The 23,785-nt window shown below is 37.7% G+C and overlaps 1 protein-coding gene across 1 annotated transcript in view; it reads right to left on the bottom strand.

The window, feature by feature from the left end:
* The window catches only part of LOC126095324 (carboxypeptidase N subunit 2-like), a 39,059-nt gene extending 15,841 nt beyond the window's left edge, over positions 1-23,218 (bottom strand). Inside the window, exons 1-6 of the mRNA XM_049910129.1 lie at positions 23,175-23,218; positions 20,284-20,426; positions 14,335-14,492; positions 4,685-4,831; positions 3,010-3,203; positions 1,421-1,598 (exon numbers count right to left, since the gene is read on the bottom strand). Of these exons, the coding sequence (XP_049766086.1) occupies positions 1,421-1,598; positions 3,010-3,203; positions 4,685-4,831; positions 14,335-14,492; positions 20,284-20,426; positions 23,175-23,203 (849 nt within the window). The 5' untranslated portion in view covers positions 23,204-23,218. The remainder of the gene's footprint in view (positions 1-1,420; positions 1,599-3,009; positions 3,204-4,684; positions 4,832-14,334; positions 14,493-20,283; positions 20,427-23,174) is intronic.
* Between the last annotated feature and the right edge of the window lie 567 nt (positions 23,219-23,785).

Here is a 23,785-nt window from a genome sequence, read left to right as displayed (position 1 = left end):
TTTCAGAATGGACTTAGAAGAGGCATAAAAAATTGTTTAGTTTAGTTGTTTCCAAGTAACCAACAGGTCATAATTGCAATCTTTTCACAATGAAGTGCCTGACAGTGTGCCCCAAAATTCCCTTCATGCTATTTCTGTGTAGTTCTCAAACAGTGTGCAGGAAAAATTAGCACTGTGTGAGCTCTGATTTCTCTTGTATTGTGATCATCATGGCTTCCTATGCAGCTGGGCACTAACAAGAAATTTTTGCATTCAGAGGAGAAAGCTGGTGATTGAAAATGATTTTGTTTTAATTTTTGGCTGTCCCAGTTTGTGTATCATCAGTGGCACTCTTTTTTCCCAATTCCATGATAATACAAAGTGAGCTGCCCTTCTTTGAACTTTTTCAATGTCCTCTGTCAGTTTTATCTGATGCAAATCCCACACTGTGTAACAATACTCCAGAAGAGGACAGACAAAAATAGTGTAGAGTCTCTTTTCTGTGTTCTGCCAATAAGTCACAATATTTTGTTCACTTCCTTTTTCTGAACCATACAAATATATTGTCTAAATCATTTTGCAATTGGCTTTTATCATCTGAGAACTTTGTAAGACGTTTAATAACAGCATCATCTGCAAACAGTCTAAGAGTGCTGGAGAGACTTTACTGGTTACATACAGATATTATATGCATATAGACTGGAACAGTGAGTGATAATTTGTACTAAGGACAGGAATCAAACCCAGGTCTCTTACTTATTAAGCAGGTGTGCTAGCCACTAAGGTACCTTGGCCCAACAGTTTGCACAACTGCATGAATTACACTGGGGCACCTCCCTCCTCGGTCCAAATTCTCACTGCTGCCCCAGTGTACTTTAAATTCCCCCTCACACACAAACAGAATTGCTGAGGATTTCCACATTCTCACTCACTGCTTCAGTCTATATAGGTAAAATCTTATCTGTACGAGACCAGTGAAGTCCCTGAAATTGTATCATTTCATTTGTATGATGCTGAGGTGCTATTCCAGTACATGGAGAGCCTCGGCAATTCTGTTCGTGTTTAAGGGGACATGTAAAGTAGGCTGGGGTGGCAGTGGGAATTTGGATTGAGGAGGGAGACATGCAAAGGTAATCCATGCAATTGCGTGAACCACTGTGCCAAGGTGCGTTTGTGGCTAATGCACCTGCATAGTAAGTAGGAGACCCGGGTTTAGTTCTTGACCTTGGTACAAATTTTCACCCATCACTTCAGTCTATATACATACAAATATGAATGTGCCATTAGCGTATGCCACAATATAAATTCTTGTATTGTTGTATAATGTCACATATTTGCTTTCATGTATTAAGTTGTCATTTGATACAAGTTATAACATGAGTATACAATGGTCAGTTGTGCTCTTAGTAAATTCAATAAAGAAATTAAAAAACAGGCTCACCTGTAGCAGGAGATCTTCAAGTTTAACAAGAGGATCTAGCAGATGTGGAGGCAAAGATTCTAGTTCATTTCCTGATATGTACAGGTCTTCCAGCTCAACCAGTCCATCAAACACTCTTTCAGGTAGAGATTTCAGCTTATTGCTGCTAATGTCAATTTTCTCCAGCTTGCGATTGTTTCTAATGAGGAGAAAAATGGTAATATTAGTATAAGATTTGTTTGTCATAGCCTCCATAACAATAAACTGATGATGAATTCTGCCTATCGTGTGCTGAAATGATTCAGAGTTTTGCTGTGTACCACAAAGACAGTAAAACAATGGACTAATTGTGCCCTAGGCAGAAAGAACAAGAATAAACAAGAGTTTAAGAATGAAAGTCTGTTTGAATTATCCTAAAATTTATTTTGATAAAGAAGGTAAAATATAAAAACATACTACCTGGGACAGCTTTAAGTAACTTCAGTCATCGAATCTTACAAAAGCATGAAGCAACAATACTAATATGAAAAATAGATAAATCATTATTTAGAACCAAATGATTCCTCTCTATGGTGGAAAAACAAAAGAGAAAAATAAATTTTTAGCATGGATTGTCACTTCTATTTTTACCTATTTCACATTTTTCTCTCTTTATGTTTTTCACATGGAATCTGTTGAATCAGTGGCTTGGAGTTCATAGTGTCAAAGATTTTATGTCAGCCAAAAAATGAACATTTGAATTATAGAACAGTTAGCTATTTTTGTGAACTATTGAGGTCAACAGTTTTATAAAAACAATATTTAAGGTCCTAATTTAATGGAAAGCAGATTTTTACATTTCCGTCACAAATGGAGATGTTTCATTATTCGGAAATGTATCCAGAAAATCAGCTTCTCTACTCTTTTTTTCTCTCTCAAGAGAGATCCCTGCTTCAGCACTTTTGTAGCATTAGTAACACAGGTATCTTCTGTGGCTTCTTTCTTGTTTCTCCACTAATTTCTTTTTTCTTAATAATTCAGGTAAGAAGACCACAATTTCAAAGTTTAGAATTTAGTACCAATCTCTTCCACTGAAAAGTCTTAAGGAACATGAAATCCAAAAAAATTCTTATCATAAACACTTTGAAATTAAGTTTTAGTTGTTAAAAAATGCCTTGAATGAAAAATATGCCCCTACAAAACAATTTTACTGTGTTGTTCCCAAACATGTGTAGCACCAAGAATCATCTTTTTAACTACTGCAATGTCCAATTTTTAACTTTGAAATTTTGTCTTATTCCAAAGACAAATGTAAAAACCACGCTGTCCTTATAAGAAAAATGAATTAAAATAACTTATGGAGTACACATTTTGAACATACATTTAAGTTAATTCCTTTAGTTAATTTAAGTTAATATGAGCTGTCAGAAATACTAAACATGACTAAATGGGTGTATGGACTATCAATTAAAATTGTCAGTTGAGACTTCTTCCAAATTTTGTGTGTGTCTGTCTGTGTCATTATTGGAAACCTATGCTTGGTGAATACTTTTCTTCCACAAAAGCCCCAGTATAGGGTTGTCTTGAAAAATTCTTAATGTTGTTTCACCTTAATACACTTATAGACTTACTTGAAAATGTCTGATGGCAATGAAGTAAGGCCATTATGGGTAAGTTCGAGTTCTTCCAGTTTGGGATTGTGAGAAAATAGACCAGATGGCAAGGTGGTAATCTTGTTGTATGATAAGTCCACTTCATCTAGCTTGGGATTATTTGCAAATATTGTTTCTGGAACTTCTGAAATTTTATTGTATGAAAGATTCACCTGTAAAACATATATACACATATTTAAGTAAGACATTTTTAAAACATGCTTCTTTATGAATTGGTTATATAATTATTCAATCAAATAAAATCAAGGAAATCTAATGGTATCAGACAGACCCTTGAGCAGGTAACAGTATCATCACTGCAAGCTGCTCACAAAGTTTACTCCTAGCAATTTAAACACTGTAATAACAAAGAGGAACAGCATGAAGGAAATGTGATGAATTAGGAGAAACTGGAAGACATTCTGAAACCTAGGCATATAAAGATTAAAAAATAAAAATAATAATATTTTTGATTTTGTGCAACTTTTTGGTTTTGTGCTGCACATTGACTTTACACACTTCAGCTTTTTTTATAATTATTTTCTTAAGAATGTGAATAAAAAGCCAAAACTGAAATAAAACAATATTTCACACCTTTTGAACTGCTTGGGAGAATTTTTTGTTGACTTTCTTTTGCGCATTCAGACTTATCTGGAGGTAATTTACTCAAAATAAATTCAGTGTATACTACTTTTCCTTTTGCAATCACTTTTCTACCAGATAAAATGACAGCATGTCTTTATACCATTTTATGCAAGTTTTGATTTTACTTTTCAGTTTCTTTGTCTCTTACAAAGAAAATCCATATTTTTAACTTTTATTACACAGAATTTAATAAATTATAAAGCACCTACATTACATCTGTTGTCACTAATTCGCTACTGTTCTACAAATTCTGCCATCAAGGCCTTCCTTGAACATTTGGCATTATATATACAAGTGTAAAACTTTCGACCATTAATCAAAGTAATCTATTATGTACTAGCTGTTACTCACACCTCCTAGGAGTAGTTTTTAAGTGATAAGCAATGGTGAGTAAGCAAACAACAGTTAGTGCAATAACATCAGGTGCCCTCACATGCCCGCTGGCTTGGGCAAGCACATCTCATGATGCACATCTTGCTCTATCGCATCCAAAGCAGAGCAACACATGATGCATCAGCATGCACAGTGTTGTTATAAAGTGCATACAGAGGGGCACAGGCAAGAGTGCACATGTATGCATCGTAGTAGCTGTAAATTATATAATGTGTACAACATTAAGCTACAAATAATGTTGGAGCATGCATTGAGTACACTGATGATATATAAGCATTGTATTCTTTACTTTTAATTGTATCAATCTATTATGACAAATGGGATTTTTCTGAATACACTTTTTACTTGTCAGTATCAATTACATGTTCTAGTTTTCTTCAAAGCAGTACTGAACTGATGTGTGTTTGCTGGAGGACATACATGAAACACTTTATTGCTCCCCAATTTTTCCGATATTTTTGTTTCAGAAATTTCAAGTTCTCTGCTTCTGTTTATTAGTCCACAAGCATTTTCAGTGTATATAGTTATAGAAATACTCTGCTTTATAACAGCTTTAACAATAATGTATAATTAGATGTAAAGATATGTGTATAATGCTATAAACCAGAATATTCACCTCTTCAAGACTGGGGTTGGTGGCAAAGGCATCAGCTGGAATTTCACTGATTTCATTGTTACGGAGGACAACATCTTTCAGATTTGCAAGACCAGTCACTGATGGTAGCTGCTTAAGAGCGCATGATTTTACTATAACCTGCCTAATCTGGAAAGATATTTGTAGACACATTAGAACAGAAGTACACATGTGTAGTCTGTCGAATTTATTCACATAAAATGGGGGGGGATACTACAATTACTTATACACATTGGTTTATGTTAATTAAGATAATATGTGGGTTTACTTAAAACAACTTTCTTTGAAAATAACATCTTTTACTGACAGCAGCATAAACAAAATGAAAACTTTACAGTAGCATAAACACAACAGAAACTGAGACACCAATCTAGCTGTAGGTGAAGCCCAAGAATTGGGATGGTGCTGCTTTCCTCGGTGGAAAGTTACTGATGAGAATTGGTAACAGGTTATGAGCTGCTCATCCCATTGTCATCCATAACAACACAACACTACACAAACACTGATCTTTGTTGCCCACATGTTGGTCAGAGCAAGCCAATGAAAGAACAGGTTGCTATGCAGCACAGCATACTACTTATACAATTCTCATATTATTTGTGCCAGTTGAAAGATAAAAAGCTTTTAATAATACATTTTTGTTTTCAGAAATATTACAGACTGGCAGCAAAACTAATTACCCAACACAATAGTGAATTAACTATGTCTGAGCAACATTAAGGTACCTGACATAGTAGTAAACTATGATAAGTTAGTAGGCCGCTAAATAACAGAAACCAGGAAAATCACAACAGTTTCAAAGGACATTATCTGATGAAACAGGAGAATATTTTTGATAAGAAATATTGCTGGACACATAGCACAAGCAACTTATGTATGAAATCACTGTAAAAACTTTTTGGGGTCCCATGGTAATGCAAACTTGTGAATAACAGGTAATTACAGATCACAATCGGACAGTAAAATACTGTACCAGATATGATTAAAATCATGTTCAATTAGTTTACCTAGTGTCACATATTTAATTTGTGATAATGGATGCAAAAATTGATGACTCTTTCACAGAGTGCATTTTGTCACTTATATGTGATGGAGTACAGGTCTCCATTAGCAAATAACCAAATTTGCACCACATTCTCTGGTCTAAAGCTATCAACAAATGTTATCAGATGAATGCACCTGGACAAAGCTAAATAGATGTTTTTTTTTTAATTTTCAATGAGATAGGGTCCACAACTGCAATGAATTTTTTGAATGATTTCTTGAAGCTTGCAGCTGCCTTTTTTTTATTTCCTGTATGATTGTACAATTTCAGCCTTAGGCTATTTTCAAGTATCTAAAACTGAAGTTTCATACAGTGGATACATTAGTGACACTTGTGTTCTTGATATTGGAACAAGTAATATCTGTACATATACTAGATGCATTATAACTTACTTTACGGATGATTTTTGGTAACAGATTATGTCATATGTTGTTGATACTATGACATAAGTTAGTTCAAGGAGTTCACACTACTGTAGGAGCACATTACTTACAAACAGTTGTTGCAAAGCTCATATATAATGTACTTAACACTAGGAAGATTATAATTATTTTACAGAATTTTGCTACTTAACCTGCATATGCTTTTGTCCTCAGTTATATTTAATTATTGTTCATCATTTGTATAAATATGATTGTATGGAATTTCTTTAAAATAACTTAAATATTTGTTCTGTTACTGTAGGAGCACATCATTTTTGAATAGACAAAATAACTAAATAGAGACAAAAACGAACCACAGAAAAAATAAAGTCCTTGTACGGTCATGTCTAGGAATTCTCTGACAAAATTACTCGATGATTCAAGGATACAAAACTATACATCATTTACAGAAGCAGTAACAATCTAAACCAATTGTTGTGAAACATACTATGTAAATCAGAGCTGTTTTCACAATCAGGAATCTACAAAATTAGCTGTGAAGAATGTCCAAAATTTTATATTGGACAAACAGGAAGAAAATTTGGCATACGATTTAAAGAACACATGACAATATCCCATCCACATGGGCTGCACACTTAAAAGACACCAACCATAAAATACCTAGTATAGATGGATCACTTCAAATATTACATAAGCTAAAGGAAGGAAAAGTCATGGACATAAAGGAGGAAATTGAAATCTACATACATCTAAAACATCAGTCAGACAGTTTTAAATGAGCAAAACGACCTGCAAAATGGGAAATTCCTAGACAATTTTCTACCAGTTCTAGGGCGAAGCATTACAGAAGCATAGAATGTACAATTATCACTACACTCATTAATAAATATGACTAATGCGAAACATCAAGCAACCATAAAGCAATTTTTACTAGACTCTCGTGGTTCTCAGTACTATCTCACTAGAATACTGCGATAAATGTTATATATAAGATCTTTGTACCAACTATTCAAAAATGATGTGCTCCTACCATAACAGAACAAATATTTACAAGTTGTTTTAAAGAAATTACATACAGTCATATTTATACAAATGATGAACAATAACTAAATATAACTGAGAACAAAAGCATATGCAGGTTAAGTAGCAAAATTCTGTAAAATAATTATAATCTTCCTAGTGTTAAGTACATTATATATAAGAGTTTTGCAACAACTGCTCAAAAATAAAGTGCTCCTAAAATAGTGTGAACACCTCGAACTAATTTATGAGCATGATATGATGTCATAGGAGCAACAACGTATATGACAATCTGTTACCAAAAAATCATCCGTAAAGTAAGTCAATGCGCCTAGTATGTGTACAGATATGATTTGTTCCTATATCAAAAACACAAGTGTCACTAATGTATCCACTGTATGAAACTTCCGTGTTAGATACTTTAAAATGGCCTAATGCTGAAATTTTACAATCGCACAGGGAAGAAAAAAAAAATATATATATATATATATATATATATAATAGAGGGAAACATTCCACGTGGGAAAAATATATTTAAAAAGAAAGATGATGAGACTTACCAAACAAAAGCGCTGGCAGGTCGATAGACACACAAACAAACACAAACATACACACAAAAATCTAGCTTTCGCAACCAACGGTTGCCTCGTCAGGAAAGAGGGAAGGAGAAGGAAAGACAAAAGGATATGGGTTTTAAGGGAGAGGGTAAGGAGTCATTCCAATCCCGGAAGCGGAAAGACCTACCTTAGGGGGAAAAACGGACAGGTATACACTCGCACACACACACATATCCATCCGCATATACACAGACACAAGCAGACATTTGTAAAGGCAAAGAGTTTGGGCAGAGATGTCAGTCGGGACGGAAGTACAGAGGCAAAGATGATGTTGAAAGACAGGTGAGATATGAGCGGCGGCAGACTGAAATTAGAAATTAGCGGAGATTGAGGCCTGGCGGATAGCGAGAAGAGAGGATATGCTGAAGGGCAAGTTCCGATCTCCGGAGTTCAGACAGGTTGGTGTTAGTGGGAAGTATCCAGATAACCCGGACGGTGTAACACTGTGCCAAGATGTGCTGGCCGTGCACCAAGGCATGTTTAGCCACAGGGTGATCCTCATTACCAACAAACACTGTCTGCCTGTGTCCATTCATGCGAATGGACAGTTTGTTGCTGGTCATTCCCACATAGAACGCTTCACAGTGTAGGCAGGTCAGTTGGTAAATCACGTGGGTGCTTTCACACGTGGCTCTGCCTTTGATCGTGTACACCTTCCGGGTTACAGGACTGGAATAGGTGGTGGTGGGAGGGTGCATGGGACAGGTTTTACACCGGGGGCGGTTACAGGGGTAGGAGCCAGAGGGTAGGGAAGGTGGTTTGGGGATTTCATGGGGATGAACTAAGAGGTTACGAAGGTTAGGTGGACGGCGGAAAGACACTCTTGGTGGAGTGGGGAGGATTTCATGAAGGATGGATCTCATTTCAGGGCAGGATTTGAGGAAGTCGTATCCCTGCTGGAGAGCCACATTCAGAATCTGATCCAGTCCGGGAAAGTATCCTGTCACAAGTGGGGCACTTTTGGGGTTCTTCTGTGGAAGGTTCCGGGTTTGAGGAGATGAGGAAGTGGCTCTGGTTATTTGCTTCTGTACCAGGTCGGGAGGGTAGTTACGGGATGCAAAAGCTGTTTTCAGGTTGTTGGTGTAATGATTCAAGGATTCCGGACTGGAGCAGATTCGTTTGCCACGAAGACCTAGGCTGTAGGGAAGGGACCGTTTGATGTGGAATGGGTGGCAGCTGTCATAATGGAGGTACTGTTGCTTGTTGGTGGGTTTGATGTGGACGGACGTGTGAAGCTGGCCATTGGACAGGTGGAGGTCAAAATTCAGGAGTTTTTATTGATGACATTTTCATGATCTGGACTCACAGTGAAGAAAAACTCCTGAATTTCCTCTCCAACCTCAACTCCTTTGGTTCCATCAGATTCACCTGGTCCTACTCTAAATCCCATGCCACTTTCCTTGACGTTGACCTCCACCTGTCCAATGGCCAGCTTCACACGTCCGTCCACATCAAACCCACCAACAAGCAACAGTACCTCCATTATGACAGCTGCCACCCATTCCACATCAAACGGTCCCTTCCCTACAGCCTAGGTCTTCGTGGCAAACGAATCTGCTCCAGTCCGGAATCCTTGAATCATTACACCAACAACCTGAAAACAGCTTTTGCATCCCGTAACTACCCTCCCGACCTGGTACAGAAGCAAATAACCAGAGCCACTTCCTCATCTCCTCAAACCCGGAACCTTCCACAGAAGAACCCCAAAAGTGCCCCACTTGTGACAGGATACTTTCCCGGACTGGATCAGATTCTGAATGTGGCTCTCCAGCAGGGATACGACTTCCTCAAATCCTGCCCTGAAATGAGATCCATCCTTCATGAAATCCTCCCCACTCCACCAAGAGTGTCTTTCCGCCGTCCACCTAACCTTCGTAACCTCTTAGTTCATCCCCATGAAATCCCCAAACCACCTTCCCTACCCTCTGGCTCCTACCCCTGTAACCGTCCCCGGTGTAAAACCTGTCCCATGCACCCTCCCACCACCACCTATTCCAGTCCTGTAACCCGGAAGGTGTACACGATCAAAGGCAGAGCCACGTGTGAAAGCACCCACGTGATTTACCAACTGACCTGCCTACACTGTGAAGCGTTCTATGTGGGAATGACCAGCAACAAACTGTCCATTCGCATGAATGGACACAGGCAGACAGTGTTTGTTGGTAATGAGGATCACCCTGTGGCTAAACATGCCTTGGTGCACGGCCAGCACATCTTGGCACAGTGTTACACCGTCCGGGTTATCTGGATACTTCCCACTAACACCAACCTGTCTGAACTCCGGAGATGGGAACTTGCCCTTCAGCATATCCTCTCTTCTCGCTATCCGCCAGGCCTCAATCTCCGCTAATTTCTAATTTCAATCTGCCGCCGCTCATATCTCACCTGTCTTTCAACATCATCTTTGCCTCTGTACTTCCGTCCCGACTGACATCTCTGCCCAAACTCTTTGCCTTTACAAATGTCTGCTTGTGTGTGTATATGCGGATGGATATGTGTGTGTGTGCGAGTGTATACCTGTCCTTTTTTCCCCCTAAGGTAGGTCTTTCCGCTCCCGGGATTGGAATAACTCCTTACCCTCTCCCTTAAAACCCATATCCTTTTGTCTTTCCTTCTCCTTCCCTCTTTCCTGACGAGGCAACCGTTTGTTGCGAAAGCTAGATTTTTGTGTGTATGTTTGTGTGTCTATCGACCTGCCAGCGCTTTTGTTTGGTAAGTCTCATCATCTTTCTTTTTATATATATATATATATATATATATATATATATATATATATATATATATATATATATATGGTAGCTCAAGGTTTTTTTTATAAAAAAAGGATGCTTTTGTCTCTGTCATCTTAGAAATATTCATCTGTGTTAAAAATATTAAACAAAGCATGACAAATTTGACCACCTAATACATACACACAACCTTTCCTTGACATGGTACCAACAAAATACCATATAAGTATATCCAACATCATCACCATGAGGTTGCCTACTTTCCCAAGGAATTCTGTATTTAACAATAGGAAGTTTCTATCCAACTCTCACTGGATCACATCACATGTCATTGTGTAGTGTTGACCATTCCCCCCATTCTAATTCATTCTTGACTGGTCTCACATACTGTTGTCTGGTCACAAAAACAACCGATGAATGTGGGAAAAATTGGTAATTATGCTGACTGGGTCAGACAACATTGGCACTTCATTCGCTCAGGGACATATTCTGAGTATTTTGGTGTACGGGACCCCTGGCCTTCAGTGATTCATCACAGATTAATTGTTTTTCAGTTTGATTCCTCTCTCCTCTCCCCTCCCCCCCCCCCCCCCCCCATCCCATTTATCTTTGCATCCATACTGCACCGAAAATATTTTTCCAATAAACTAATGGCATGCATTGTGTTGATAGGTTTAAAGATTAAGAGTTGGCCAGCATGCATCTCATGTGTATGTGCTCACTGAATGGAACTGAAGAGTGGCACAATAATGATATGCTGAAATTTTCAGGCAGCAAAGCAACCATATCACATTACTTCTGTCTGTACTGGAAATCAGTGATGTACATTCTGATGACTCAACAATATGAAGGTGTTTTCATAGTAACAAAGATAACTGGGGGGAACAAACAATTAAGTCATAATTACATTATTATTCCATTACCTATGTTGACTTTGAAAAAAGATACAGCTCCATAGTCCGACAAACGCTCTTTGACATACCGGAAAAATATGGCATCGACAGAAAAACCAGGGCAATTATACAACACACTCTCGCAGACACCACCTCGAAGATTAAGTTCCTGGGAGAAATTTCGGAACCCTTCCAGGTACAAATAGGTGTCTGACAAGGAGAGGGGCTTTCACCAATCCTGTTTAACATAGTCTTAGACAAATTGTCAAACAATGGGAAGAACAAGTTAAAGGAATACAGCTAGGAAGAACATGTGAAATAAGAACAATCGTAAAATGTCTGGCATTTGCAGATGACATAGCCATACTTAGTAATAATACACAGGAGGCAAAGGAAGCACTGGAACATAATGAAATAGCTGCCAAAACAGGTCTACAGATATATGAGAAGACTCAATACATGGAGCGACAAACCAACAATGTACACATCATCCAAACAATGTATGGGTCCATTAAGTATTTAGGGGAATACATACAAATAGGAGGATCAAACAAGGCATCCAACATAGAACAAACCAAAAGACTCCAGAAAGCATATAAACTCACATGGTCACATTATAATAAGAAAAGCATATCAAGACAGGCCAAAATTAGACATTACAAAACAGTTGTATTACCGGAAGCACTACGTGTGTCAGAAACAACCACAACTGGAGCATCAGGCATTATAGAGACAGAAAAAATAGAATGCAAAATTCTCAGGATAATATTTGGACCAATACACAAAGATGCACATGGACAAAAAGACCAACACACTGACAGACACACAGACATGATCAGGAAATGCAGAATAAATTTCGATTGATGCATACAGAGAATGGACAACACCAGACTTACAAAGAGAATCTTTGATTTAATAAAACATTCAAGCCTTAAGACAAATTGGTATCATGAAACAGAGGAAGACATAAGGCAGCTGGGAATCAACAAACAAATGATCAGAAGGGAATTCAGGAACAAAATTAGGAATGCAAAATTTATGGTAAATGAGAAGAGGAAGACGGGAGCATTATGGACAGAACAAAGGAAACAAGGGCAAATGCAAAGGATGAAGAGATTTTGGGACAAGAAAAGGAAGAAAGGATGGAAGTGCAAATTGTGTTGTCATGAGATATTTGAGTTCAAACACTGTCCATAAGGGCAAAAACGACATGAATGAATGAAGTTACTCCATGATGAGATATTGGAGACAATGTGTCCCTTATACTAAAATGCCTAGAAAATATCCCCAAACAACCTCTGAAATTTTATCAGCATTCAGGTTTGTGCTGTATCGTACACCTAAGTAGGGAATACAGAAATGTTTGCCCCTCCATTTTACCATCTATATGATATAATGAGTTGTTTCCAGCAGCTCATAATATGCTATTGCTTCTTTATTCATAATGGTATACAACATTCTCTGTAAATCCCAGTAATAGGATTTTGTAGTATGAGAAAAATAATAGTTTCTTTTCACCTTTCTGCAATTACTACCAGACTTCCCTCAAGTGAAGGTTCCTCTACAGCTGTTCTAGGTCTCAGGGGAATCCAGATAACTGATATCTACTAAGAAGCAGTCACTTTATTATTTATGTCTTTTATTAGAAGCTCTCGTTAACAAATCTACGTCTACACAGATACTCCACAAGCCACCATACGGTGCATGGTGGAGGGTACCTTACCACTACTACTCATTCCCTTTCCTGCTCCACTCAGAAATAGAGCAAGGGAAAAAAACAACTATCTATATGCCTCCATATGAGTCCTAATTTCTTTTATCATATCTTCGTGGTCCTTACTCACAATGTATGTTAAAGGCAGTAGAATTGTTCTGCAGTCAGCTTCAAATGCCAGTTCTCTAAATTTTCTCAATAGTGTCCCTCAAAAAGAATGTCTTCTCTCCAGGGATTCCCATTTGAGTTACCGAAGCATCTCCAGAACACTTACATCTTGTTCAAACATGATGGTAGCAAATCAAGCAGCCTGCCTCTGAATTGCTCTGATGCCTTCTTTCAATATGACCTAGTATGGATCCCAAGCACTCTAGCAATACTCAAGAATAGGTCACACCAACGTCCTAAGCAGTTTCTTTTACAGGTGTACCACTCTTTCCTAAAATTCTCCCAATAAACTGAACTTGACCATTCACCTTCCTTACCACAGTTCTCACATGCTTGTTGCATTTCTTTTCACTTTGCAACCTTCATTCACCTAGGACTATGCTACGCAAGACATTCATGATAAATGCAGACTAAGTATGAGGCCAATGCCATAGAGCACTCTTTGGCAAACTGATTTGAGATTCCACCCAGACCTGGTGATTTATTTGCTTTCAAATCTTTCAGTTGTTTCTCTAGACCAAGGACACTTATTACTATGTCATCCATACAGGAGTCTGTCCAAAGGTCAAATGATGGTATGTTTGTACGATTCTCCTGTGTGAACAATTTCTTGAACATGAAATTTGAAACTATTTCTTTTGTTTTGTTATCTTCAACTGCCACACCACACTGGTCATCAAGGAGCTGAATGGAAGCCTTAGTGGCACTTAGTGATTTTACATAGGACCAGAGACAACTTATCCTTCTGTATTTCAATTTCACTATCTATTTTCTCACGTGATTGTACCAAGAAGTGACTTGAGGATGGTTGTTACTCTTATATCCTTTGATAATCAAAGATATTCCTTCTTTGCCCACAGTAAAACAGAACCTAGGTGTAACGAAAACCAAATTTCAATAATGCTGCACAGGAAAAACTAAAAGCAGCTATTCAAGTATATGGAACTTTCACAACTTTGTAAATGTATCATATATACAAGAAGAATATATATAGTAATTTGTTTTATTGCTTTTTGTAAATAGCACACATAACAAGAAATGACAATAATATTTTGATTATTACCTGTGGGCAGTGTGACAGACCCTCCACCTCCCAGAGTTTGGCTACGTCTGTCACAATGATTTTTTCCAAACTGGCACAGTACTGTGATGATGGCAACTGCAGTGTCTTAAATCCACCTTCTTGTAGTCTTGAAATTACTAGCTGTTTTATTGATTTACCTGAAATAAGAGCAAATTCATCAGCTGTCTAGAAATCAGAATAGATGTCAGCAGGTGTGTGTCAAACAGAGATGATTGGACCTACTGTGTGATAACTTCACTAGACTGAGATAATAAAAAACTTCCAATCACATCTCAGAAAAGGATGTTCCAAACTGTCATTAATGAAAAAAATACTGTGTATAATTGAGTGTATTGGGTAGTACACTGTTGAGAGATAATACATACAGATAGTATACATTACTAAAGAGTGTTGATGTTCTGACAACATTCATGGAAGGTTTATAACAGTAACAATGTGACACATCTAAGTCTTGGGTCCTCCAGTGTAATTCAACCATATTTTATTAAAATTAATTTATCTCATTTGGAAATTTAAATAGAGCCCTATTCCACAAATAAAATAATAATATGTGAGGAAAATACAGTGAGAAATCTTACTATTTTTGTATTATTGTTAATCAATAGGCATTGATTAACCCATTTTGTGTCATCAAATCTTTAATTAGAACTTTTATATTTGCACTGAAATTCAGACTGGTAAGTAAGCAATTACAGTTACAGGTATAGTCAAAATAAGGAAACAAGAAACAGTTATTATAAAATAATAAACAGAAAATTATTTTAAATGAGAAGTATGATTATATTCAAGGTATGTACATTGCAATAGTTAATATAGTAGTAAGTCATTTTTTGCATTTATTTTCTTTCTTTTGCTACCATCAGTGCAGAAGCACATGGCTGTGAAAATAATCTCTATGAGAGTTGGTAGTTCTAAGTGAGAGCTCATAGCAAGCAGTGCAAAGGTTGAGCTCATTGTAAAAATTTGTGTTTGGAGCCATTGGGTAGATCATGTGTTGTTGTTGTGGTCTTCAGTCCTGAGACTGGTTTGATGCAGCTCTCCATGCTACTCTATCCTGTGCAAGCTTCTTCATCTCCCAGTAACTACTGCAACCTACATCCTTCTGAATCTGCTCTCTTGGTCTCCCTCTATGATTTTTACCCTCCACGCTGCCCTCCAATACTAAATTGGTGATCCCTTGATGCCTCAGAACATGTCCTACCAACCGATCCCTTCTTCTGGTCAAGTTGTGCCACAAACTTCTCTTCTCCCCAATCCTATTCAATACTTCCTCATTAGTTATGTGATCTACCCATCTAATCTTCAACATTCTTCTGTAGCACCACATTTCAAAAGCTTCTATTATCTTCTTGCCCGAACTATTTACCGTCCATGTTTCACTTCCATACATGGCTACATTCCATACAAATACTTTCAGAAATGACTTCCTGACACTTAAATCTATTCGATGTTAACAAATTTCTCTTCTTCAGAAACGCTTTCTTTGCCATTGCCAGTCTACATTTTATATCCTCTCTACTTCAACCATCATCACTTATTTTGCTCCCCAAATAGCAAAACTCCTTTACTACTTTAAGTGTCTCATTTCCTAATCTAATTCCCTCAGCATCACTCGACTTAGACTACATTCCATTATCCACATTTTGCTTTTGTTGATGTTCATCTTATATCCTCCTTTCAAGATGCTATCCTTTCCATTCAACTGCTCTTCCAAGTCCTTTGCTGTCTCTGACAGAATTACAATGTCATCGGCGAACCTCAAAGTTTTTATTTCTTCTCCATGGATCTTAATGCCTACTCTGAATTTTTCTTTTGTTTCCTTTACTGCTTGTTCAATATACAGATTGAATAACATCGGGGAGAGGCTACAACCCTGTCTTACTCCCTTCCCAACAACTGCTTCCCTTTCATGTCCCTCGACTCATAACTGCCATCTGGTTTCTGTACAAATGCTAGAATCGTAGGTTTGCCTTTCCTTAATCTTTCTTCTAAGATAAGTCGTAAGGTCAGTATTGCCTCACGTGTCCAGTATTTCTACGGAATGCAAACTGATCTTCCCCAAGGTCGGCTTCTACTAGTTTTTCCATTCGTCTGTAAAGAATTCATGTTAGTATTTTGCAGCTGTGGCTTGTTAAACTGATTGTTCGGTAATGTTCACATCTGTCAACACCTGCTTTCTTTGGGATTGGAATTATTACATTCTTTTTGAAGTCTGAGGGTATTTCGCCTGTTTCATACATCTTGCTCATCATAACAGGAATTATTTGAACTGAAAATGTAAAATCTTTCAAATACAAGATGTTGTAATAATAGTAAGTAAATGACTGGAAGAAAATTTTTGCAAGTTACACATACATTCGCAGGACCTTGAAGTGATTTCTGTGTCAGCTACGAGAATGTATGTAGAATCTAATTATATACTTTTCAAGCAAGCTTACAGTATGCGGTGGATGGTACTTTGTGTGACACTGTCATTTTTCCTCCTTTCTGTTCCAGTCATGAATGGCTCACAAGGAGGATTCTTGGTAAGCCTCTGTGACAGTTCAAATTTCTGATTTTACAGTCATAGTATTTTCTTGAGACATATGTAGGAGGAAGCAATATTATTAGTTGACTCTTCTAGGAATGTATGCTCTTTGTGTTTTAAAGGCACACCTCAGCATTATGCAGAATATTTCTGTTGAAGTGCCTGCTGCTGAAGTTGGCCGAGTGTCTCCACGATGCATTTGCGCACTGCTCTTCTGCAGATCTTTTCTATTCACCCCTCATCAATACTATCTGGCACAGATCTCAGACTGATCAACAATAATCAAACAATGGAAAATCCAGGAGTCACAGATAGGCACAACACACACACACACACACACACACACACACACACCTCTCTCTCTCTCTCTCTCTCTCTCTCTCTCTCTCTCTCTCTCTCTACAAGTCTGATATTCCATCCTTCTTACCTATGGTACACTACTTCTAAAAGAGGAACAAGCTCTTCACATACTCTACTCAGAACTATAATGGTGTCCCATCAGGTCCAGTGGCTTTCCCCCTGTTGAGTGGTTTTAGGTGCTTTTCTATCCCATGATTACATGTTTTGCTACCTGTCATTTTGACATTTGTATGATGATTTAAAGAAAGAATTGCAGTATGATCTCCCTGGGTGAAACAAACTCAGAGAAAGGCATTTACTATTTTGGCCTTATCTTTTCTCTGTCAGTCTCCATTTTGAGCATTATGGTCACAGAGTCTGCCTAAAATAAGCTGCATAAATATTCACCCAAATCTTGACAAGATTTCAAAGCAGTGCACAGACTGGCAACGTGCTTTAAACATTTAGAAAATGCATTTCACAAACACAGTTTCCTACAAATGTAATATTAGTGACTCATGAAGGCAGCTGGTCAACTCTTACAAATAGCTGGGTCTAATAGTTTCTAGGGATATCAAATGAAATGATCATGTAGGCTCAGTCATGGGCAAAGCTGGTGGCAGACTGATTTATTACTAGAATACTGGGGAAATACAATCAGTCTATAGACAGCTTTACAAACCACTTATGCGACCCATCCTAGAATATTACTCAAGCTTTAGAGACTTTTGCCAAAATAGGAGTAACAGGGGATACGGAATGTATACAGAGGAGGACATCACAAACTGCTACAGGTTTGTTTGACCTGTGGGAAAGTGTCATGGAGATGCTGAAGAAACTTAACTGGCAGGCACTTTAAAAATAGACAAACTACCCCAAGAAAGCCTACTTACAAAGTTTTAAGAACTGGCTTTAAATTATCACTAGGAATATACTATAATCCCTATATATTTCTCCCATAGGGATCAGGACAACAATAAGAGATTAATCACAGCTCATGTGGAGGCATTTAAACAATCATTCATCCCATAATCCATATGTAAATGGAATGGAAAAAAATCCTAATAACTGGTACAATGGGACGTACCCCTCTGCCATGCACTTCACAGTGGTTTGTGGAGTATATGTAGATGTAGAGTATCTGGATTGATGGCTTCAACCAATTTACTGATTTAACTGAAGACCAAACTTCTTAGGGCTATCTGCAAAGGCAGTAGACAGAATTTTACTTTTGAATTCACTGAACACTTCACATATGGCTCTCCTTATGCTAATTTTGATTTTGTTCAGTTTTTTGTCTGTGAACTTTTGGATACATTTAAATTTCCAGCTTTCTTTGCTTCTGTGGCAGCTTTCTAATGTGGCTGCTGAACCACTGCAGGTCTCTCTCATCCATCACAATTTTTTCACCAGTTGCAACAGTTGCATATACGAACAGCAATCCAATACTATGATATGTTTTTTATTCCAGTCTTTGATCACAATATCAATTTATATTGTGATCAAAGATTGGAATAAAAAACATTTCACCACAATTTTGCTTGTCACATATCTGAGCAATAATGTAGAACACTAGTTTTTTCTATTCATACTCAGAATTTTGGTCTAAGAGATTAATTTTGAAGTGATCTAAAATCTGTGTTTTGTTGCTCTTGCAAGGCAGAAATATCTTCCTTTCTTTTCTTTACATTCCTACCTACAGCCATATTCAGTTACTGCTGTAATGGCTTTAATGTTGTCTTTATCAAACAGTTCTCTGATTAGCTTTTCAAGATAATTCTCAAATACAACATTTACAGAAACTTAATATGATTCCCTGTCTTTGCAAACCCCACCCCTTATAGTTGGTTAAGTTGAAATCTCCACCTACAACTAATACTGATCAGAGAACTTATACAAAATCTTCAAGTTTCCTTTCAAATGTTCCACCACTACTGCTTCTGAGGCAAGGGGACCTTAACATTTAGCTTCACCCAAATTATTTCACATTCAAAATCTTACTAACCTTACCAGATGATATATTTTTATAGCTATAAAAACGCCTCTACCATCAACATTCAACATATCTTTGTGACATGTATCACTGCTATTAACATCTAACTTCTGATAATAATCTGATAACCACTTGTCAATTATCGCGGCAAAATGCTTCAACATAAAGAAGTTAAGTTTTGTGCATGTGTTTAATATAGAGGTGATTTTAGATTGGAAGTAGTGGCTATTTGCTTCCGTCAGAATTATGAATATATCAAATTATAATAGTGTATGGAGAGATCAAGATGAATTTAAAATTCTTGGAATGCAATTTAATCTTACTGACAATAAAATTATTAAGCAATATTTTATATAGATATATAGATCATCCACAGTGTGCAATTTATGTTTGTAAAGAAGTTATTGCAATACAGCATATTAATGGCACAAGCTTTATGGCTGGCAGTTTACAGTCCCTAACATCACACAAATTCATAAGATGATCTACTGCAGTTGGAAACTTTCACAATTCTTTTTAAAGGTCTCCACACAACTGCACAAGTAGGGACATTATTTATCTGTCTTCCTTTATAATGGAAATGCAAGTATAATGAATACAATATTTCAGTTCCAGTACACACTAAGTATGCTGCGACTCTGAAAATCTTTGCTGTTACAAATTCTTGATGGCACTATTGTGCATTCTTCCTAAAAGGATGTATGTACTGGTCTGTATTTTATTCCTATTTTGCTCTCAACATGTTCCATTGAATTTCATAGTACTGTAAAAAGAATTTACAACCCAAGTGAAAGAAGCCTACAATGTGATGCCTGTTACCTTCTAGCAATATTGCACAGACTTTTATACAATACATTAAAATTTTAACAAATAAATTGTAAAAATTACTTGTAAAATGTATACTTGACTTGTCCAATACCATATGATGTACAAATTGTACAACAGTGTGATTTGTTGAATCTATAAAATACAATGTCACATGAACAGTATTCCAGGTGCCATTGAGCTTGCACCTTAGCATTTCCTACAGTTGCAGAAGATTAAAATTTTAATTATATCAGTACTGTACCTGCAAAGCAAGACTCCGGTGGTGAAGCATCAAGTTTGATACCAGTACAGATGAGCTTGTTCCCACTGATGTTGCAGGGACACTCCTCACCCAGAACAATGCAGCAGGCTGCTGCTAGAGTCAAAGCCACCAGCTTCCACATTCTGTAACATTGTAATGCTGATAAGTTGAAGAATACTTGTTATTTAACGCTACCTTACTTATGCACAATGCATTGACAAGTTAAAAAAAATTGTTGCCACCACCTAACAGTGTTGTTACACAAAACTCCTGCAATTCATGATATGAAGTCTACAACTCTTTCGTACATCCAACTACAAATGGTTGTGTGTTCACTAAAAACCACAATGAGGAGCTTTAAATACTTCTAGCTTGTGCTCTGCATCATGTGTGTTTCAGAGGTTTGATATTTTGACATTTGTAAGCTGGTACATTGACAGGAATTTAGCCACAAGCAACTCGAATAACTGTTGTGTTCCGTTCTTGTGTCATACTGAAAGATTCCACGTCTGGTATGGACGACACCAGCTGCAAAGGATTTGTGGCTAACAAGAATACAACTGCCATCGTGCCTTTGGTAACGACTAAGTGAATACATTTGTTTCAGAGCAAATCTGCAATAATGCGTTATGAGCAGTGTGATCCAAACAATGTTTGTCTTCAGAAGTTTGGAAGGTAGGAGACGAGATACTGGCAGAAGTAAAGCTGTGAGTACCGGGCGTGAGTCGTGCTTCGGTAGCTCAGTTGGTAGAACACTTGCCCGCGAAAGGCAAAGGTCCCGAGTTCGAGTCTTGGTCGGGCACACAGTTTTAATCTGCCAGGAAGTTTCAATGTTTGTCTTCCCTGGAATAGTACTCGGCTTCCACTCACTTTGCACACTGCAGTCTAGCCTGTTCACTGACTGAGCAAACAAGTATAGTCCAAGTTCTCAGAAGAAACCTAGATGTCCAATGGCTTATGACGTGCAGTTTCACTGCTATTCATCCACTTTTACTGCTGAAAGCAGAATATCAATATACAGAATACTGTTGCCATTTCCATGACACTGCTCCCCATTTAGTGAGTCATCACAAGCTATCTTTCAGTAAAGTTGTTTGCAGATGTAGCTTCCCTTTTCTCTTCACATTTAGCTAATTCAAACTGCTGAGGTGTCGATGCAGAGAATGGACGCGCTCGCCACAAGAAAACGTATGTAAAAACAAATACAGGCGCAAAAACATCGCGAAAAACTAAATTACATTCTAGAAGATAGGTTAACTCCCAGCAAAAAACTTTCTCATCAACATCGTTTGGTTGCAGATGACAAGCTACCTGTAGTAATTAACACACAAGTGATCCAGAAAATTCATGCACACCAAATATAAAGGTATTTACAAAAAGAAACAATCTGTCATTTGAACTAAAATGCACATAATTCTATAATCATTTAACAAAAATGTTCACATTGCAGAATAAATAAAAACAAAACATGTCTGGGTACTGAGAAAAATGGTGTTTTGCATAACTGGCAGACCTCACATCCAAACAATTTTAACTGCAAACAGGGCCAATACAAGAAGCTGCAAATCAAAATGATGGATATAGTGTCATTTCTGTTTGTCTCTATGCGTATTTCTTTTAGTTACCTTCTTGCTATACTGAAGCAGTTCAGTCACTGTACAGTCCCAGGTTTCATCAAGCTATGTTACTTGGCAGTGACATATGAAAGTTACTTTCATTCAAAAGTTTTGCACACCAGAGTACAATGATACATTTAATTGGTTGTACACAGTACGGTTCCATTAAGTATCATAATTTCTTTTCCAATAATGCTTTTTATTAAATTTACTTACAAAATGGAGGGGGGTTCAGCTTTTGTAGTTCTGCAAAGGACACGGGATCACCTCGGTACAGCTCTGCATAGCATGTGCCACTCTGAATGGAAAACCATTAAACATATGCTCTGTGCTTAACAGGTCTGCAAAATGCAGCGTCGTGTCACTATCTGCACCATGTTGGTCACTTGTAAGTTACGTTATTGGCACAACTATGTATATGGGAGAATTTGCTTGTTCACTTTCAAATGTTGTTCTTCACAAATTATTTGAGTTTTGTACATGTACCCTCACAAGTTTTGGCAACATCCGCTTTAAAATGCAGTGAAGATAGCAGTGCCTATTTTAGCTATAATCGATAACAGAATTAGACAAGTATCCTTGAACCAGGGATTAATTTTGGCCGGAACGGCGCACCGGCATCTCCCAGAGACTTCCTTCTTTTAGCTTGACTGAAAAAAGTCGGCAAATAGTACACGTGATGTCGAATCGGAAAGTACCGCTAAGTGTAGTTTGCCGCTGCGCCGGCTGCAATGAACTTTTAAATGCTCCGAGGACAGACAGTTAACACCTGTTTATATTAAATCTTGTGGCGTTATTGTTTTAGTCTTAAGAAATTTTACTATAAATGCCTGAATTTCAGAACAGTATCTTGTAAAAAGTGATTTTTCATTGTTAAGTTTGGGGGAGGTTGTACGGTTGAAGAGGAGAGTTCCGGCACCTAAAATTTTAGAAATTAACACTACCTTTCAACACTCCTACTCCTTATTGTTTCAAACAACAGTATTTCGGAATCCGGCAAGAACAGGGCACGTGTTTTTATGATATTTTTCCTCCAGAGGGGCCCAAATTATTGTCTCTAAATGTTTGTCCACATCTTCCAGAATGCCCTGCCGTAAGATCTTTTCGCTGTCTGGTCCCCCCTCTCTCTTCAATAACACTTGCTTGTGCGAACAATACCGGTACTGGACACAAATACGCACAAGAAACTGAGTCCTGACAATGGCAATGAATCAAGAACTAACCATAGCCTGGCGGGATGTTTTCCCAGTACTGAAGTGGTTAACTGTGACTCACCGATTTGGCACAGCTGGCGAGACCAACATCCTGCTTTATGGCGCAATTTTCTCGCAGTTAGGTCCGCTCCTGCATCTGTAATGCGCGACATTGGGCAAGTGGCCAGAATTTGTCTCGCCTGCATGCGATTTCAAGTCAGCCCCGCGACTATGGAGTTCCTTACTTCGTGCCTCATAAGCTTTACTCGTCTAGCAACGCAAGACAACTCATTTGCTCAAAATAATTACAAGAGTCACACAGATGCCCACACGCTGCGTTGTTTAGTTACTAACTTATGTCAATCTCATATTAATGTGAAATCTGTGTTCTCTCTTTCATTTGTTACACAAAACGAGCAAATACGAAAACTAGCGGCAACTAATGGTGATAAAACTTGGACTTAGCCATTTTGGAAGCCAAGCTCAACACTAAAGACGTCCTGATATCGGATCTCTTGTCGGCTAATACCGTACCACATCCGTTTACAATCGTGTATTTCACGTCACGATCGAATCCGGCGAAAGAGAAGAAAGATGTTGCCAATTAGAGCACACAGACATCTGAGCATGTTTCTTCATGAACCGGGAATGACGCAAAACAAAAGAAACCGGGAATGACGCAAAACAAACATC

The sequence above is a fragment of the Schistocerca cancellata genome, chromosome 8, assembly GCF_023864275.1.
Source record: "Schistocerca cancellata isolate TAMUIC-IGC-003103 chromosome 8, iqSchCanc2.1, whole genome shotgun sequence".
Classification (NCBI taxonomy): domain Eukaryota; kingdom Metazoa; phylum Arthropoda; class Insecta; order Orthoptera; family Acrididae; genus Schistocerca; species Schistocerca cancellata.
This window is presented reverse-complemented; position numbering and strand designations above follow the sequence as displayed.